The sequence below is a fragment of the Parus major genome, chromosome 3, assembly GCF_001522545.3.
Source record: "Parus major isolate Abel chromosome 3, Parus_major1.1, whole genome shotgun sequence".
Classification (NCBI taxonomy): domain Eukaryota; kingdom Metazoa; phylum Chordata; class Aves; order Passeriformes; family Paridae; genus Parus; species Parus major.
In genome coordinates, this window is record NC_031770.1 from 11,580,595 (window position 1) to 11,601,117 (window position 20,523).

Sequence of the window (20,523 nt, forward strand, 5' to 3'; positions counted from 1 at the left end):
CCAGCTCTGGGAGCTGGGATTTACTGCACCAGACCCTGCTCACACAGGAATGTGCCCCAGAGGGGCTGCTCTGAAGCATTCCTGGTTTGATGAAATAGTGTGCTGGGGTGCAGCTGTACACATCAGCTTTTGACCAGGCACAGGGGCTTCACAGTACCCTCAGATGTGTGGGATGTGTTTCACCATGGCACAGCTCATGCACAGCAGCATTAGGGAGAAGAGAGACAAGTGTCTGAGACGAGTTAACAACAGCTTCATTTTCTGCTGAAGGAAATGCATGTGTAATCTCCCTGAATGTGCTGGCATTTGGGACATATTTAGTACCAAAGCCGTTTCTCCCAGGATTAACAGTGTCTTTCACACCATGCCATTGGGGCTATGTAACAGTAAGATGCTTTTTCAACTCCTGGGAATGCTATTGCTTACAGCAGCCAATTTTTTTTTTTCCTATTTAAATGGGAGCTGTGTGATACAGGTGCTATAAATAAGCCTGAACAGGAGAAGTCACAAATAGCCAAAACCTACCTCAGCTGCTTTCAATCTACCAAGTGCCCAACAAAGCCCTTGCTCTTCCAAGAGGTACAAAACAAACAGGGCACTGCTGCAATCCAAATCCACCCAGCAACAGCCAAATTCTACCCATACAGCAAGACAAGAAGGTGCAAGGCCGTAGTTGCACCATGATCCACATTGTGAACTGGGCATCCTGTACACAGAAAGCTCCCCAAGTTCTAGTGTGAGAAATGGAACTGTAGAGGATTCTCAAGGCCTGACTGAAAGCTGACATAGTCTTGTACATTTGTATGCAAACACTGAGATAAGGTGTGCTGACTTAGCTAGGCCATGGAATAGAGAAGGGAGAGATTGATCTGGAAAGAAGTGTCAAAGGATGTCCTTGCAAACAGACCAGGTATTTTGGAGAATCAGAACTGTGAAAGATGCATTGTAGCAAGACCACGTGGGGTAAAATAATAGGGTGATTTGTGTTGCAAGTATTAAGAGCACTGTGTCACAAAAGCTAATTGGTGTTTTCAGGAGTGTTCAGCTAATTTGTCAAGCGGTTGGAATGCTTTTTGGAGAGTGCAAGAAAGCGGGGAATTACCCTAAGGATTCATAGCTCTCCTCTAAGGAAGGAGCAGTCGAGATCTCTGCACCTCAGGTTCCACTCAGAGGGAGATCGATATTATCACCTGCTGCATGACAACAGGTAGGATTTGGGGAACATGATTGGGCACAAGATGTCCAAAGAGCCCAGAGATGTTTGTAAGACCCTTAAGACTCTGATCAGATCTAATTCCTGTAACATTTCAAAACAAGAATTAAAAGATTTGTTATCTTGGGTTCAAAGGCACTTTCCAACTGTGGATGACACTTCTGTATTCACCTTTTCTCTATGGGATTGGGCTGGACTCAAATTATAAAATGCTTTTACCATAAATCGAGACCATTCAGCTGCAAAGCTTTTGCCTGCTCTGACTGATATGTTTAAACAAATAATCGAGCCCTCAGCTTCCACGATTGCATCCATGAATCCCCCCATGCTTTGGGCTGTGCCCTCCAAACCTCTCCCACCTTCAGTCCTAACCAGAGACCCCAAACGGGGCATGGCACCTCTGCCTTTCACAGACTCTAGTTGGGAAGAAGAGTTTAACCTGTCACATCCTGGCCCCGTGAATACTGAACAGGAACCAGAAAATAATTCAGAATGACTTACTGATTGGGCTAAGATAAGATGTAAAGTCCTGCAAGATAAAGACTTTAATTCATCATATGGAGAGCTCCTTGCTATTCCACCTAGGTATGGGAGAAATAATACTAATCACCATTGGGAACCTCTGTCACATTATGACATTAAAGAGTTAAGAAAAGCTATTAAAGATTTCAGATTGGGCTCCCCGTATTTTAATAATATGGTGAGAAGTATATATGATTCTTACGACCTAACACCTTCAGACTGTCGTAATGTTTTGTCTATGATTTTAACTAACTCGCAGTATATTCTATAGGGCTTAGAATGGCAGAAGCACCTTTACAGATTGATAGGGAGCTATGCTGGAGGTCCTAATGCCCAGCTTAGGATCGGTCAATTGGCTGGAGATCCCCCCAGCTATAAGGCAGAGGATTAAGCATAAGGTTTGCCTAGGGTGGTGCTCAGAGATATTAAAAATGCAGCATGTAAGGCTCTTAACTGTGCAGCCTGGGAGAGCCCACAAAAATGCCTATTCTCTGATTCCACAAGCCAAAACTGAACCTTATGGTGCCTTTTTAGACCATTTTAACACAGGCGGTTCAAAGGCAGTGTCCTGATGGAGCCGCACATCCTCATTTAATTAAAAACCTTGCCTTTGCTAATGCAAATGGTGAATGCAAAAAGGTCATTCTAACTTTACCAGACCAGCCACCAACAGTGCCACAAATGCTTGCTGCTTGCAAGCAACTGCTCACTCCACAGCATATCATGACCATATGAGCGAGTGCACTGGGGGAACAATTAGCAAAATCCCAAGATTCGCTGGGAAATAAACTCGAAAGAGCCACGGAGTCTCAGACAAAAATTACTGCAAAAACTCCCGCTGCTTTACAAGTGGAGCCCATTAAAGGGCCATGTTTTAACTGTGGAAAACCTGGTCATTTGAAAAAGAACTGTAATGAGGCAATGAAAAATGCAAAATTACCTAATATTTGCCCTCGGTGCAGAAAAGGGAGGCATTATGGAACCACTGTGGCTCCAAAGTTGATATCGACGGTAAATAACTCTCTGCCGGGAAACCCAAAAAAGAGTGTGCTGCGCCACCGCGTGATGAAACAAAAAATGGCAGCTCAGTCACAAGAAAACACAAACCAAGTGCAATTTCTGAAATTGCCAGCCACCTCCCAAGCGACCCCGACTTATTACCCCCAGGGGCATGATGTGAACTGGCAACTTCTAAATTAACATACTTTTAAAAAGACTCTTGCCATGAATTTATACCCACAGGAGTTACTGGTACTTCACAGCAGAGACAAGACTTTTTAATTACAGGCAGAGACAAGAACGTAATTCTTGGACTCTCAGTTTTTCCAGCTGTTGTTTCCGTAAATTGTAACGAGAGTTGATGGTTTTAGCTCTTGCTTATAGTGCTCCAGTGGTAACTCAACCAAAAACACTAATACCTATTGCTATTGCATTGCCAGTGACTATAGCTAAACAAGAGATATATTGAGAGACTCTGCTTTTAACTAAGCGAGCTGTGTACTGAGAAATGCCTCGAGAGCCTTCGCCCTGTGCCTGATGTCCTTTGGGTACAACATGTCAGCAGTGAACAGCCACAGCTGACTTGCAGTCTAACACATTGTGGTAAAACATTTAACACTACAGGCATGCTGGACACTGGCACAGGTGTCACTGTAATTTCTCATGTGTTTTGGCCCAGCAATTGGAGTTTAGTGACACCCATGGGTGCTCTCACAGGAACTGGAAGAGTCATGCTGCGTCTGCAAAGTGAATTCATGATTACTGTTACAGGTCCTGAAGGGAAGACAGTGAACATCCGTCCCTTTGTGGTGCAGGGACCCATCACAGCATGGGGGAGAGACTGTCTCAGTGGGCAACAAAAACAGAAGTGAGTTTTTGATGGGAGCCACGGTGGTACCTGCCACTCTAAAGCTATTATGGAAAACTGACAACCCTGTCTGGGTGAGTCAGAGGCCTCCAGTTGAGAAAAAACTAAGTGCCCTCAAAAAATTAGTATATGAACAATTACAAAAAGGTCCCATCAAGCCCACAAATAGCCCTTGGAATTCCCCAGTGTTTGTTATTCACAAGAAAACTTCTGATTCCTGGAGATCACTTCATGACTTGAGAAAGATCAAGGAAGTGATAGAAGACATGGGACCCCTGCAACCTGGACTTCCTTCTCTTTCAATGACTCCAAGAGCCTAGCCTCTTGTGGTCATCGACTTAAAAGACTGCTTTTTCAACATTCCACTGCATCTTTAATTTGCCTTTTCAGTTCCAGCCATCAATAGAAGAGAACCACTACAGAGATATCATTGGTCAGTTTTGCTGCACGGGATGAAAAATTTGCCTACAATTTGTCAATATTTTGTGGCATGAGCTTTGTCTCAGGCCCAACAAAAACACCCACAGTCAAGGATTTGACATTACATGGACAATTTGCTCATTGCAGCACCAACTCAAAAAGAAACAGAACAGACTCCAGACAGTGTCATCACTGAAGTTCAAAATGCTGGATTGGAAATTACTACATCAAAAATACAAGAAATCCCACCCTGTAAATATTTAGGATNACCTAAGTGGATTCCAGCTGAGAGCGTGAAGCCGTATCACGCACAAGAGTGTGCTGACAATTCCACAAGCAGGGAAATGAGCACGTTGTTGTGAGCCACATGGAGAGACTACGGCTCATGCCCAACATCCCCTGCCCAACCTGCAAAAACTGCAAGCCTTGGGTTTTATGTCGGTGTTAAAACTGTAAAAATTGTTGGTTTTGTAGAGCTCCTTTGGCAAAAGCATGGTGTCCATTGTGTTAAAAAGAATCCCAAGACATCCAGATTTGCAAAATTGAGTGTAAACAGGACAGTTTAGTGCCTTATAGTTGTCCAGTCCCTGAACAAATTTGGGAAAACACAAAAGCTGAAAGTACCAAAAGATTTGCTTGGAAACTGAAATACATGGAAAAGCCTTTCACCAAGAGTAGCTGAACAAAAACCTGGAGTTAGATCAAGCGATGTATTGGTGCTTGTTAGCTTTGCTTGCTTGCTTTTGCAGTGCAGATATGCCTGTAGATCAACCAAAAACCAAAATGTTTGGGTTGCTTTGGCCAAGCCAGCAGGCTCAGACACCACATGTTTGACCAATCTGAGCCCAGACAAACCCTTTGTAACTGCTTGGTCAGTGTACCAGTGCCAGCCAGAGAGTGGCCCTGACAATTACTGGTGTGCAGTTGCCAACAAGACAAATCCTGTAACCAACTGGTATCATTGGGCCCCTGATCTTCTTAAAGCACCCTTTGAACATCAAGAAGTGGAAATTCTTGGTTCTCTGACAATGGAATTTTGTGCTGAGTTTCAGTATCAAGGAGATCCACAATTAAATGTTACTCCCCATCATCCTCTGTGCAGAAATTCGAGGTTTTGGTGCGAGTGTATCACCCCTGTGCCGCCCAAGGCCAAGACTCTTGATCTTGATGAATTCCCATGGCAACTGCCAAAAGAGTATTGGCTCATTTGTGCAGATAGAGCCTGGCAAGGCATTCCCTTAAAAATTAAAGGTGGCCCAAGTAGCATAAGACAGCTCACTGTGATAGCACCTAGTGTTAAAAAGGCCATCAAGAGAAAATATAGAGGAAAGAGGTCTGCCTATCATTATTAAAAAAAAATGTAATAGCAATTTTAAACCCTGAAGCCCTGCAAAATGAGTTATATCAGGTGTGTTTTTATCTCAGCTTGCCTCAGCTGTAGCATCAAAACAATTAGACTGATGGGGTGTTGGCTGAGCAAAGAAACCAATGCCACTTCCTGTAATTAGTGATGACAGATGTTAATGCTGTTAGACATGCAACCTTACAGAACAGAGCTGCCATCGATTTTCTCTTACTGGCACATGGACATGGTTGTGAAGAATTTGAAGGATTGTGTTGCATGAATTTGCCTGACCATTCAGAATCCATCCACAAACAGCTTAAAAAACTGAAAGATCTGGAAAATCAAATTAAAACAGATGATGGATCGTGGTTAGATGATTTGTTTGAAGGATGGAGCTTTACACCTTGGCTAAATGAACTTTGCAAAATAGGTTTATATGTATTGATTGTTATAGTAGCAATATTAGTGGTAGAGCCTTGTGTACTTCACTGCATGCAGCAAATGATGAATAAGACCATCAAAGAAATTTTTACTGTTCAAGAAATAGGGGGAAATATGAGAAATGGAATTGTAGAGGATTCTCAAGGCCTGACTGAAAGCTGACATAGTCTTGTACATTTGTATGCAAACACTGAGATAAGGTGTGCTGACTTAGCTAGGCCATGGAATAGAGAAGGGAGAGATTGATCTGGAAAGAAGTGTCAAAGGATGTCCTTGCAAACAGACCAGGTATTTTGGAGAATCAGAACTGTGAAAGATGCATTGTAGCAAGACCACGTGGGGTAAAATAATAGGGTGATTTGTGTTGCAAGTATTAAGAGCACTGTGTCACAAAAGCTAATTGGTGTTTTCAGGAGTGTTCAGCTAATTTGTCAAGCGGTTGGAATGCTTTTTGGAGAGTGCAAGAAAGCGGGGAATTACCCTAAGGATTCATAGCTCTCCTCTAAGGAAGGAGCAGTCGAGATCTCTGCACCTCAGGTTCCACTCAGAGGGAGATCGATATTATCACCTGCTGCATGACAACAGGTAGGATTTGGGGAACATGATTGGGCACAAGATGTCCAAAGAGCCCAGAGATGTTTGTAAGACCCTTAAGACTCTGATCAGATCTAATTCCTGTAACATTTCAAAACAAGAATTAAAAGATTTGTTATCTTGGGTTCAAAGGCACTTTCCAACTGTGGATGACACTTCTGTATTCACCTTTTCTCTATGGGATTGGGCTGGACTCAAATTATAAAATGCTTTTACCATAAATCGAGACCATTCAGCTGCAAAGCTTTTGCCTGCTCTGACTGATATGTTTAAACAAATAATCGAGCCCTCAGCTTCCACGATTGCATCCATGAATCCCCCCATGCTTTGGGCTGTGGCCTCCAAACCTCTCCCACCTTCAGTCCTAACCAGAGACCCCAAACGGGGCATGGCACCTCTGCCTTTCACAGACTCTAGTTGGGAAGAAGAGTTTAACCTGTCACATCCTGGCCCCGTGAATACTGAACAGGAACCAGAAAATAATTCAGAATGACTTACTGATTGGGCTAAGATAAGATGTAAAGTCCTGCAAGATAAAGACTTTAATTCATCATATGGAGAGCTCCTTGCTATTCCACCTAGGTATGGGAGAAATAATACTAATCACCATTGGGAACCTCTGTCACATTATGACATTAAAGAGTTAAGAAAAGCTATTAAAGATTTCAGATTGGGCTCCCCGTATTTTAATAATGTGGTGAGAAGTATATATGATTCTTACGACCTAACACCTTCAGACTGTCGTAATGTTTTGTCTATGATTTTAACTAACTCGCAGTATATTCTATAGGGCTTAGAATGGCAGAAGCACCTTTACAGATTGATAGGGAGCTATGCTGGAGGTCCTAATGCCCAGCTTAGGATCGGTCAATTGGCTGGAGATCCCCCCAGCTATAAGGCAGAGGATTAAGCATAAGGTTTGCCTAGGGTGGTGCTCAGAGATATTAAAAATGCAGCATGTAAGGCTCTTAACTGTGCAGCCTGGGAGAGCCCACAAAAATGCCTATTCTCTGATTCCACAAGCCAAAACTGAACCTTATGGTGCCTTTTTAGACCATTTTAACACAGGCGGTTCAAAGGCAGTGTCCTGATGGAGCCGCACATCCTCATTTAATTAAAAACCTTGCCTTTGCTAATGCAAATGGTGAATGCAAAAAGGTCATTCTAACTTTACCAGACCAGCCACCAACAGTGCCACAAATGCTTGCTGCTTGCAAGCAACTGCTCACTCCACAGCATATCATGACCATATGAGCGAGTGCACTGGGGGAACAATTAGCAAAATCCCAAGATTCGCTGGGAAATAAACTCGAAAGAGCCACGGAGTCTCAGACAAAAATTACTGCAAAAACTCCCGCTGCTTTACAAGTGGAGCCCATTAAAGGGCCATGTTTTAACTGTGGAAAACCTGGTCATTTGAAAAAGAACTGTAATGAGGCAATGAAAAATGCAAAATTACCTAATATTTGCCCTCGGTGCAGAAAAGGGAGGCATTATGGAACCACTGTGGCTCCAAAGTTGATATCGACGGTAAATAACTCTCTGCCGGGAAACCCAAAAAAGAGTGTGCTGCGCCACCGCGTGATGAAACAAAAAATGGCAGCTCAGTCACAAGAAAACACAAACCAAGTGCAATTTCTGAAATTGCCAGCCACCTCCCAAGCGACCCCGACTTATTACCCCCAGGGGCATGATGTGAACTGGCAACTTCTAAATTAACATACTTTTAAAAAGACTCTTGCCATGAATTTATACCCACAGGAGTTACTGGTACTTCACAGCAGAGACAAGACTTTTTAATTACAGGCAGAGACAAGAACGTAATTCTTGGACTCTCAGTTTTTCCAGCTGTTGTTTCCGTAAATTGTAACGAGAGTTGATGGTTTTAGCTCTTGCTTATAGTGCTCCAGTGGTAACTCAACCAAAAACACTAATACCTATTGCTATTGCATTGCCAGTGACTATAGCTAAACAAGAGATATATTGAGAGACTCTGCTTTTAACTAAGCGAGCTGTGTACTGAGAAATGCCTCGAGAGCCTTCGCCCTGTGCCTGATGTCCTTTGGGTACAACATGTCAGCAGTGAACAGCCACAGCTGACTTGCAGTCTAACACATTGTGGTAAAACATTTAACACTACAGGCATGCTGGACACTGGCACAGGTGTCACTGTAATTTCTCATGTGTTTTGGCCCAGCAATTGGAGTTTAGTGACACCCATGGGTGCTCTCACAGGAACTGGAAGAGTCATGCTGCGTCTGCAAAGTGAATTCATGATTACTGTTACAGGTCCTGAAGGGAAGACAGTGAACATCCGTCCCTTTGTGGTGCAGGGACCCATCACAGCATGGGGGAGAGACTGTCTCAGTGGGCAACAAAAACAGAAGTGAGTTTTTGATGGGAGCCACGGTGGTACCTGCCACTCTAAAGCTATTATGGAAAACTGACAACCCTGTCTGGGTGAGTCAGAGGCCTCCAGTTGAGAAAAAACTAAGTGCCCTCAAAAAATTAGTATATGAACAATTACAAAAAGGTCCCATCAAGCCCACAAATAGCCCTTGGAATTCCCCAGTGTTTGTTATTCACAAGAAAACTTCTGATTCCTGGAGATCACTTCATGACTTGAGAAAGATCAAGGAAGTGATAGAAGACATGGGACCCCTGCAACCTGGACTTCCTTCTCTTTCAATGACTCCAAGAGCCTAGCCTCTTGTGGTCATCGACTTAAAAGACTGCTTTTTCAACATTCCACTGCATCTTTAATTTGCCTTTTCAGTTCCAGCCATCAATAGAAGAGAACCACTACAGAGATATCATTGGTCAGTTTTGCTGCACGGGATGAAAAATTTGCCTACAATTTGTCAATATTTTGTGGCATGAGCTTTGTCTCAGGCCCAACAAAAACACCCACAGTCAAGGATTTGACATTACATGGACAATTTGCTCATTACAGCACCAACTCAAAAAGAAACAGAACAGACTCCAGACAGTGTCATCACTGAAGTTCAAAATGCTGGATTGGAAATTACTACATCAAAAATACAAGAAATCCCACCCTGTAAATATTTAGGATGTAGGATAACAGAACAAAAGATCAAGCCACAGAAAATACAGTTCCAAACCAGTGTCAACACCTTGCAAGATTTACAAAACTTTAAGGAGAAATTAATTGGATCAGACCTGTTTTAGGAATCATTAATGATGAACTTGCCCCACTTTGTGACTTACTGAGAGGAGACTGTGACATCAGATCTCTTAGAACTTTGACACCTGAACTCAAAAAGCCCTTGAAAAGGTCACTGAAGCTTTTCAAAAAAGACAGGCACATTATTGTGCTCCAGAAGAGCCCTTTTTTCTTGCAGTGTTAGGAGAAAAAATGCAATTTTATGGTCTCATTTGTCAATGGGACACTTCTGAAAAAGATGCTTATTTAATCAGAGTGGGTTTTTCTTCCTTACAGGTCTCCAAAAACAATTTTTACAACCATGGAGATGACAGCTCTAATTATAATTAGAGCCAGAATAAGACTGCTAACTACGGCAGGCCAAGATTTTGTAATTATTTATTTACCAGTGAAAAGAGATTACCTTGATTGGGCTTTGCAAAATTCAGAAGACTTGCAAATTGCATTGTTAAATTATTCAGGTGTTTGTTCTATTCAATACCCAGGACACAAATTGTTGCAAGCAAAATTAAGTTTCAGAGAAAAATCCATGTTGAGTGAAGAGCCTTTAAGTGCTATAACTCTCTTCACTGATGGATCAGGGAAAACACACAAATCAGTAATAGTATGGCAAAATCAAACTATCAAAAACAACCAAAACATGGGAGTCAGATGTTCAAACAGTAGAAGGCTCTCCTCAGATTGTTGAATTGGCTGCAGTAGTTAGGGTGTTACAGCTCCTTTCAGAACCTTTTAACTGCAGATTCATCTCATGTTGCTAGTATTGTTAAAGGAATAGAAGGATCAGTTTCAAGGGATGTTACAAATCATACCCTCTATCATTAGTTTTCATGAATTTATACAATTTTTGCAATACAGAACTAACCAATATTTTGTCTCTCATGTCAGGGCTCATTTCTTGCTTCCAGGATTCATGGCAGAAGGAAATGCAAGAGCAGACAAACTGACTATGGTTGTTTCAAACACTCTGGCAAACATTTTCGAACAAGTGAAACTGAGTCATGCCTTCCTCCATCAAAATGCACAAACACTTGTGCCAAAAGGTCAAGCAAAAACCATTATTGGTGCTTGCCCTGATTGTCAACTTGTACAGCCTCCTCTTTCTACAGGAGCTGTCAGCCCACAAGGCCTGCAAAGTCTGCAACTATGGCAGACAGATACCACCAAATACCCATCTTTTGGGAAACTTAAAAATATTCATGTGTCAGCAGACACATGAATATTTCAGTGCAATTTTTGCCTCACAGGAGAAACAGAGAATAATGCCTGTCACCACTTCCTACAAGCTTTTGCTTCATTAGGTATAAAAACAGACAATGGCCCCGCGTACACATCTCAAAAACTGGCCACATTTTTAATGGATTAGGGTGCTTGTCACACTTTTTGGAATTCCCTATTCTCCTACAAGTCAAGCAACTATTGAAAGGACACATCACACTCTAAAACACGTTTTAGACCACCAAAAGGGGGAAATGGCCCAAGCCACGCCGCAGATGAGGTTAATTAAAGCTTTACATGTTTTTAATTTTTTAAATAGCTCATTTGCAGAACCCAGTACACCAATTTTTAGGCATTTTTCAAATAACCCACAGGTGAAACTGAAAGAAAATCCTACAGTTTTAATCAGAAACCCTAAGACAGGACAAATTGAAGGTCTGCTTCATTTAACAACTTGGGGCAAAGGCTTTGCTTGTGTTTCCACAGGTGCAAACCTAAGTGGATTCCAGCTGAGAGCGTGAAGCCGTATCACGCACAAGAGTGTGCTGACAATTCCACAAGCAGGGAAATGAGCACGTTGTTGTGAGCCACATGGAGAGACTACGGCTCATGCCCAACATCCCCTGCCCAACCTGCAAAAACTGCAAGCCTTGGGTTTTATGTCGGTGTTAAAACTGTAAAAATTGTTGGTTTTGTAGAGCTCCTTTGGCAAAAGCATGGTGTCCATTGTGTTAAAAAGAATCCCAAGACATCCAGATTTGCAAAATTGAGTGTAAACAGGACAGTTTAGTGCCTTATAGTTGTCCAGTCCCTGAACAAATTTGGGAAAACACAAAAGCTGAAAGTACCAAAAGATTTGCTTGGAAACTGAAATACATGGAAAAGCCTTTCACCAAGAGTAGCTGAACAAAAACCTGGAGTTAGATCAAGCGATGTATTGGTGCTTGTTAGCTTTGCTTGCTTGCTTTTGCAGTGCAGATATGCCTGTAGATCAACCAAAAACCAAAATGTTTGGGTTGCTTTGGCCAAGCCAGCAGGCTCAGACACCACATGTTTGACCAATCTGAGCCCAGACAAACCCTTTGTAACTGCTTGGTCAGTGTACCAGTGCCAGCCAGAGAGTGGCCCTGACAATTACTGGTGTGCAGTTGCCAACAAGACAAATCCTGTAACCAACTGGTATCATTGGGCCCCTGATCTTCTTAAAGCACCCTTTGAACATCAAGAAGTGGAAATTCTTGGTTCTCTGACAATGGAATTTTGTGCTGAGTTTCAGTATCAAGGAGATCCACAATTAAATGTTACTCCCCATCATCCTCTGTGCAGAAATTCGAGGTTTTGGTGCAAGAGTATCACCCCTGTGCCGCCCAAGGCCAAGACTCTTGATCTTGATGAATTCCCATGGCAACTGCCAAAAGAGTATTGGCTCATTTGTGCAGATAGAGCCTGGCAAGGCATTCCCTTAAAAATTAAAGGTGGCCCAAGTAGCATAAGACAGCTCACTGTGATAGCACCTAGTGTTAAAAAGGCCATCAAGAGAAAATATAGAGGAAAGAGGTCTGCCTATCATTATTAAAAAAAAATGTAATAGCAATTTTAAACCCTGAAGCCCTGCAAAATGAGTTATATCAGGTGTGTTTTTATCTCAGCTTGCCTCAGCTGTAGCATCAAAACAATTAGACTGATGGGGTGTTGGCTGAGCAAAGAAACCAATGCCACTTCCTGTAATTAGTGATGACAGATGTTAATGCTGTTAGACATGCAACCTTACAGAACAGAGCTGCCATCGATTTTCTCTTACTGGCACATGGACATGGTTGTGAAGAATTTGAAGGATTGTGTTGCATGAATTTGCCTGACCATTCAGAATCCATCCACAAACAGCTTAAAAAACTGAAAGATCTGGAAAATCAAATTAAAACAGATGATGGATCGTGGTTAGATGATTTGTTTGAAGGATGGAGCTTTACACCTTGGCTAAATGAACTTTGCAAAATAGGTTTATATGTATTGATTGTTATAGTAGCAATATTAGTGGTAGAGCCTTGTGTACTTCACTGCATGCAGCAAATGATGAATAAGACCATCAAAGAAATTTTTACTGTTCAAGAAATAGGGGGAAATATGAGAAATGGAATTGTAGAGGATTCTCAAGGCCTGACTGAAAGCTGACATAGTCTTGTACATTTGTATGCAAACACTGAGATAAGGTGTGCTGACTTAGCTAGGCCATGGAATAGAGAAGAGAGAGATTGATCTGGAAAGAAGTGTCAAAGGATGGCCTTGCAAACAGACCAGGTATTTTGGAGAATCAGAACTGTGAAAGATGCATTGCAGCAAGACCACATGGGGTAAAATAACAGGTGATTGGTGCTACAATCATTGTGTGGCTAAAGCTAATAGGCTGAAAAACATTTTTAAAGTATTGTAACCAGGAAACAGGCTGGCTTCTGATAGAATGGTGTTGAGTTTTACATCTCATCTGTTTCACCCTTCTATGAGACTAATAGTGAAATTAAATCTTTTAAGCACCTCTCAGTTGCCCTGTTTCTGTAGAGCTGGGATCTTCCAACACTCTAGTCCTGAAAAAACAGCTGTCTGGTAGGTTTGAGCTGCATTTTTTCTCTACTGTTAGTGATGATCTAACATAAGTTAATCAACATCTAATCTGATCAAATTCTAATGCAGATGTACAGCCTGTTCTGTTTTGCTGGGTTTTTTTGGTTTTTGGTTTTTTTTTTTTTTTTTAATGTGATACAGATGCTCACTGAGCAAAAATTTCTGGTCTCCTGCAGCTGTCTCAGTCATGTAATACAGCACCTCCTGCTGTGCCTACACAGAGATGTTCATGGCCAGGGCTGTTTGGCTATTCCAGCCTCCCCGTGGCTGCTGGAAGAAGCTATAATCCAATCTCTGTGATAACAAAAGGGTTAATTCAATTTTTACTGTGCCTGTGAACACTTAGCAGAGAAGCAAGGCATGCAACATCTGCTTTCCCAGCAAGGATGGCTGGAAGGTAAGAAGACATCAGGCTCAGGAATGCAGGCACAACCAAAACAAGGACTTAATTTGGGAACCTGGGGAAGGTTTTTTGGTAATGGGGAAATTATAACATGACAGTAGTGACTGTATATAAGCAAGACACTTGTAAAATCACATGGGCATATAAGGTCAGGAGTTATCCCCCATGTGAACTGAAAATGATGCCCTTCTTAACACTAAATTGGTATTAAGGAATCTTTATTCCTGTTTTCAAAGATTTGGTAACATCTGCAGCATCCATAGTCTTCTCTGGGGTCCTGCTGCCTGCAAATTTAGTCACTCACTTCCAGTTGCTGCCCTTAAAGCTACTCATTAAACATGTGTTTATATAAAGAGCAGCCACAAGAGAGACTTTTATATAAAGAGCTCCACAAGAGAGACTGAGAAACAATCTGACTCCCAAAGTGTTTAATCTGCAAACATAACTTTGACCCAAGAGTAATAAAAATGACCCAAGTTAAATTCAAGCCCATTTGTTCAAAAACTCAGGGTAGTGCCCCATCTCACGTGGGAAAGAAGCTGGGGGATACCAAACACAGAGACAAGAGTAATGAACCTAAACTGACTGGCACTTAGAGCAGTGACCAGTGCTAGCCTGAAAAACTCCCCTGCCATTCACTTTCTTTCACCTTTTTCACCTGGAGCTGGGACATAAGCTGTGTTTTGGGTGAGGCATGGTGGCATCACAAGGGTATTACACAAACTGATTTACTCACTGGGCACATGCTGGGGCCCCGTTGACTTCTATTAGCCAGACCTTCAGCTCCTCATCCACCATGAAGTCAAAGCCAAAGAGCTGGAAGCTCTGGTAGTGAAGATGCTTCGTGCTGATTGCAGGCTCTATACACATAAGGCAGCTTCTGTGAAGGGAAAAGCAGAAACTCAGGATTAAGGCTGCTGTGGACATGTGCCTTGCACAGTTAAGTGAGAGGGGTTGCTCTGGAACTGCCCCAAATTACAAGTTCTGTCCAACACATGCCATAGTAACCAGGTCCCTGCACATGAGATCCTGTGACCATGAAAATCCACGTGGGGATACCCACTTAGATAAATCAAAGTGATTTAACTCACTTAGAGCTGGAGAGCAGTGTCTCCCTCACCACTGGGTCAGGCAAGCTGAAACACATGATGTGCAATGCCACAAAGGGCTGCAGCAGGGAGCTGCCACTGGATGCTCACCTGCCCTCAAGTCCCTCAATGACTGTCACATCTTTTTAGTGCAATTAACAGCACTGGGGTACTGGCAAAGCAAATTCCTTCATGGACTGCTTTGTCAAGACCTGGATTCTCTGCAGCACTGAGATGTCTCTCCAGGCACTTTCTATGCCCAGGAAGGGACTGGCTCTTATGGACTGAGTAAGATGAGCTAGGCAAAAGCCATGTGCTGCTGCTGGCTGATGGTGGGGGAAGCATCCAGAGTCTGCACACTTGAGTTCAGCTTCACTTCCCCTCTATCACCTTTAGGCCTTTTTTGATCTCAGCCTCTCCCAGCCCTGTCTTCTGACCTGTTCTCTTCCCTTTTCACTCTGTCCTTCTCCAGCCACAGCTGGCAAAACGCAGAGACATGGACACAAACCACTGAACCAACAGCAGCCACGGAGGTGCCTTTTCACTGAGCAGTGACATGGGGGTATTTATGGCCTTATCTTAAATTTATGCAATTAAAACCCTTCCCCTTCTTGCTCTCTCTGCTTCCCCAGATGTATCCACACACACTCCCTGTCCCTGAAGGGTTATGCTCTCCTAGGCAGCAGGCAGCTGGCTACCTTATTATGTGTTTGATTTGCAGTAAGATGCTATTCTCAAGCGTTGTGTTCAGGGCATCCATCAGATACTGGTTGAACTCCTCGAAGAACATTTCATTCCCTTCCTCATACCGCCCGTAGTTTTTGGAATATTCCTTCTGAATGCAGTGATTGGTCAAGTGGCAGGTTTTGTCCTGGAAATTAGCACTGTTATATGGTTCGGAAGAGGTCCGCAGGACACCCTCTCTGTAGAGGTAGATATTATATTGATGATCCACGAGAACCCAGCTCCTGGGGGACAGGAGAACAAACTCTAGTCTCAGTGGCTCAGAAAGAAACAGCATGAAAAAGAAAGCTGGTATTACAAAGGCAGAAAAGGTTACCTGATGTCAAACTTGCGATGCCCTGGCTCTAAAAGTAGAGGATTTTCCAGGTATTTCTGAATCACATGCACTTGTCCCTGCTCATCAATGAAGTCCAGGAGCTCTGTAGCCTCTGAAGAAATCAGGATCCCTTCCCCTGGCACAGAAAGTCAAAGACAAAATTAGGTAGAGGATCCTTCTACCTTTGTTGGAGCTTTTTCAGGCCCCAAGTGGACCGTGGCTCATTAGCCCGAAAAGTGACGTGCAAGAACCTATGGCCCAGGATCAGCCAGTGCCCAAGCAATGTCACAGTCACTCCACGGGAATGAATTTGTGCAGGGATCTCTTTCCTGCCACACCAAAAGCCTCAGGCTCCCTAAAACCAGGCCTAATGTAAATGGGAACCAAGGGGATCTGATACAGCCTGCCCAGGACACTGTAGAGGGGTGGTCTCTGAGATGCAGGGCAGACAGGGACCTGGGCAAGCAGTGAGACAGCTGCTTGGCTTGGGGGCATTTTATCCTCTTTTGCATCTTTTTATTTCTTCCTACCTAGGCTTGGCAGGGTAGGAGGGTGTGGTGGTGCTTGTATTTGACAAATTTGGTTTTGTTTTTCCCTGGTTTTCAGCAGTTTATAGAGTACAGGGGGCTTGGCACATTTTCTGTAAAGATTTTTGCCTTTCTTTTTTGTTTGGGGAGAGAGGTTTGTGGGGTTTTTTATCCCAGACTCAAGACTTTCTTTCCCTGTCTGGCTTCTGTGGCTGCCAGAGGCAGTCACACATGCACACTTGTGCAGTGTTGCCCTGCTCACTGAGTTCATTTAAATTATTATTCAGATCATTGCTGAATAAGGAAAAGTACTATTTTAAATTGTTCATCCATGTACTCAGAGCTCCTGCTGTGGAAGCTCTTCATTAAAAAAATGAACTGTGCCATTTAAACACTCCCACATTCTGGCTGAAGCTGTCACTGCTCATTTCTTGCAAGAGTCCAAGTAGGAAACTTCTGTTGCAGAGCACTGAAGAGAGACCATTTTCCTTCTGGGATTTCATAAAGGAATGGCATGGTGCCATGAGGGATAAGCCAGCTCAGGTGAAGTTATCAAGCACTCCTCTGGCACTATGCCCATTCTTGAGGTATTAGTTAATTTTGTGGACTAAACCTGATGACTTAATTTTGTGCTGAGTGTTTTACTGATGAAATACTGTGCAAAAAATCCCTACTCTTCAAGGGGGTATCGAAGAGGTAATAGAGGTTTGAAGTACAGGCAGGGTTTGACAGAATCACCTGATGAAAAATACTCCTAGCTGTGATTTCTGAAGGTCACTGTCACACAGCCCTCCAGATATTCCCACTGTTCCATCCTCTTCTCAGCTTCCCAGCCCTACCAACCTCCCATTCATCCCAGCACCCTCCACTGAAAGGCAGTCTGTCATCAAAGTATCTTTCTCACCCATGCTTTATGCAGGGTGCAAGACTTTTTAGTCTTCTGATCACAGCAGAGCAAGGCAGAACCTTGCACTGGCACAACTTCAGGCTGGTGGGGAAGGAGGGAAACGACATCCCTAAGCCAGCAAAGCTGCTGCACTGGGGAGATCAGCAGGCACCTGTTCCACACTGGACAGATGGCAAACCAAGGGGAGGGTCACTTCAGCTGTGCACCCAGGCAGCGACCCAGCGAGGCAGCAAAGCAGCTTATGTGGGGCAGCTGTCCCTGCTCTCAAAGAAAACACCAAAACCTCCAGCCACAGTTGCAAACCCTTCAAATGTTTGAGTATGGGCATCCAAAACCTTGAATTTTCCTGTTACTGATGGATGATCAAGCTTCTGTTAGACCTGTCCCAAGACAGGGGCTGTGCCTGAGCTGAATCTTTCTTAGTAAATAGTATGAACAAGCTTTCTTCTTCATCAGAATTATGATGTATAAAACTTCCCTCTAGAAGATTACCATGAGACTCTGCTTTCCACTTTAATTTGCAGCAGCACAGTGATGAATACAAAAGGCTACTCTGCTTTAGTGCAGAAAAGATGGGCTCACACTTGCATGAAGTATCTGAAGAGTCTGAACCTGCTCAGCCTGCAGCAGACCAGAGCAACTGCCTTTTCAAATGCCCAGATGGATTTTTTTGCCAGTTTACCACACAGAAACTCATTCTTGCACTGCCATAACAAAAGGTCTCATCACCCCTTCATTTCTGATGAAAATAAGGTGTTTTCCAATGCTTCTTGGTGACACAGCCAAGAGAGCAGAACAGAGGGAAGCCAGTGTGAAGTTTTATCATGCAGCCTCCCTGCAGCCAGTGCTGGCTTTCACATTCTCTTCTTGCAAGGCTGCATCCAAAGTGACTCTGCAAATATGAGTAATATATGTGGGCTTGTTCTCTCTGAAAAGAGCAGGCCCTTCCTCAGGCTGGGCTCTGCTGCAAACATGGCGAGGTAAGTTTTTAAATGCAGCCATTCTAATAATGCACCCATGATAACACTGTAGCTGACAGAGAGCACACAGTGATCAAAGCACTGCATTTATGGCTGTGTCCAGCTACCTCACAGCTCGTTATTTCTGCAGAGTGAGTGATGGAATGACTCTGGAACAAGGAAGGACACATTATCACTTGGGTATCTATCGATCTATTCAGATTAAATGGACAGACAGACACTGCATTGCTTGTCTTTGCTCTGATGCACTCCCCTGAGGTTTGTGTGCAATTTCAACACACTGAGCTGGTGGCAGCTCAGCCAGTCTCTGTGGGACCATGGGCAGGCCACTGGCACCAAGCATCTGAATTTGGGTGAAAGCAGGATTTCCACCCAGGAGCAGGCAAGTTCAGCTGCAGCATGGGGAGCTAGGCTCCTTGCCCTTGAAGGGTGCTGTCCTGCCTGCTGACCACCTCCCTCTAACCTGTTCTCCATGTTTCCCTCACTTGCTGGTCTCTGCAGCACCTTCCCACAGTTTGAGGTTCATGTGTGGAGAAGTGGAGGCCCTTTCACTGCTGTGCATGTCCTGGGCAGCACATGGCCTGACAGGCACGGTGAGCAAAGCCCTTCAGAGACACACCACAGATCAACTTGGCCCAGCCAAACCCTGTGACCCTACAGATCATGTAAAGAGTGAGGAATAACGAGAAATAGCTCCTGCTGCTGGAGAATGAACCTTTGGCACCAGCTGAGGACTTGGCGATCCACACGTTGCCTTCTTTGCCTTCCTGCCGCCTGTTGTAAGCTGCCAGGAACACTTCCCGCTCGTCTGTCCTCGAGTTGTTGATGAGATGGCGAATTCCATTCTGTGCTGGAGCCACGGGGGTCTTCAAGTTTGTTGGGTAAATCACATATGACTCAGGGAACCACGTGCAGGACTCTGATAGCTCAGGGCTTGTCTTGATTAGCCTGGGTGAAGAGAGACAGGCTGTTAATCTCCAGAGTGTCCCCACCTGCATGGGGATCATTTAATAAGGAAAAATCATCATTAACTGGGTTCTTTTGCCTGATGATGAATGGCAGCTTTCAGATAGTCTGTGCTAAATCATTGTATTTTCCTTAGATCCTTGAAATTATGGTTTTCCTAAAGATATCATGGCAACCCCAGCCCACAGCAAAGCACTACTCTTTGAACCAGAACCTGCATGTTTTCATTAAACATTTTATTGACACCATGGATATCATGAAACTAACAGCTGGGAAGTTTCCATGTAACTAAAGCTTGTGGTGCATTCCCTGCATCATCTCTACACAAGGGAATTGAGGAGGTATTTTTGCTGACATGGCTCAGAGCAGGAAGGATGCTGTGATCACAACTGGGAAAAGGGAAGCCAGAGCAGTAATGCTCTCTGTGCTGGTGCTTAGCCCTTGATCCCATTCCCACTGAGATCGGACCAGGTGTCCCAGCTGTGTAGGAAGACCACTGGGAACCTACAGAGAGCATGGGCACAGTTACATATCTCACATCTCAAGGTGTCTGGGATCCCTTGGACACATCTCTCTCCATTAATGTCTGGAGGCAGCAGCAAATTCCTGTTAGCAGAGCTTAGGCCTGTTTTCTTTCAAAGCCAAGAAAAGTCAAGGGAGCTGCCTGCCTCTCCAAATGCCTGTGCTTTGCTTAAAGCCAAAAGTAGAGTTCATGAGGTACTGACTCTTTCCATACATTTGTGCCTCTCTGTTAAGATGGCAGCAAGTCAGTGGCACTTTGGGAATGTCATTTGTTGTCCTGTGGGCTCCTAAGTAGCTTGATGCATGGTTGACCCTACAGTTAAAAAGGTCAGCCAAGCTGCAGGATATAAAACCAGGTGCTTTCAGCACTCTAAGTAACAGGCTAAAGAGAAATCCATCTGAGGAGTGCTGTAAGTGCTTGTTTAAAAATACTCTGCCACCTTCTGACAAACACCATCACCACTGCCAGGAAAGTAACTGGGAAGAGGCTCTTTGAAGAGGAAAGAGAGGCCTTGGATCAGCACACGCAGTCTGCAGGACCACGTCAGTGCAAGGCAGCACAGACTGCAATGGGCAACCAAACAGCTGAAGGAGACCAAGAGCTCTGAAATAAAGATACTCCAGTGGGAGCAGAGTTTGCACAGGGA

The 20,523-nt window shown here is 43.7% G+C and overlaps 1 protein-coding gene across 1 annotated transcript in view; it reads right to left on the reverse strand.

Moving 5' to 3' along the window:
* The window catches only part of TTL (tubulin tyrosine ligase), a 28,373-nt gene that overhangs the window by 3,439 nt on the left and 4,411 nt on the right, over positions 1–20,523 (reverse strand). Inside the window, exons 3-6 of the mRNA XM_015623058.2 lie at positions 19,104–19,336; positions 15,975–16,110; positions 15,613–15,882; positions 14,563–14,706 (exon numbers count right to left, since the gene is read on the reverse strand). Of these exons, the coding sequence (XP_015478544.1) occupies positions 14,563–14,706; positions 15,613–15,882; positions 15,975–16,110; positions 19,104–19,336 (783 nt within the window). The remainder of the gene's footprint in view (positions 1–14,562; positions 14,707–15,612; positions 15,883–15,974; positions 16,111–19,103; positions 19,337–20,523) is intronic.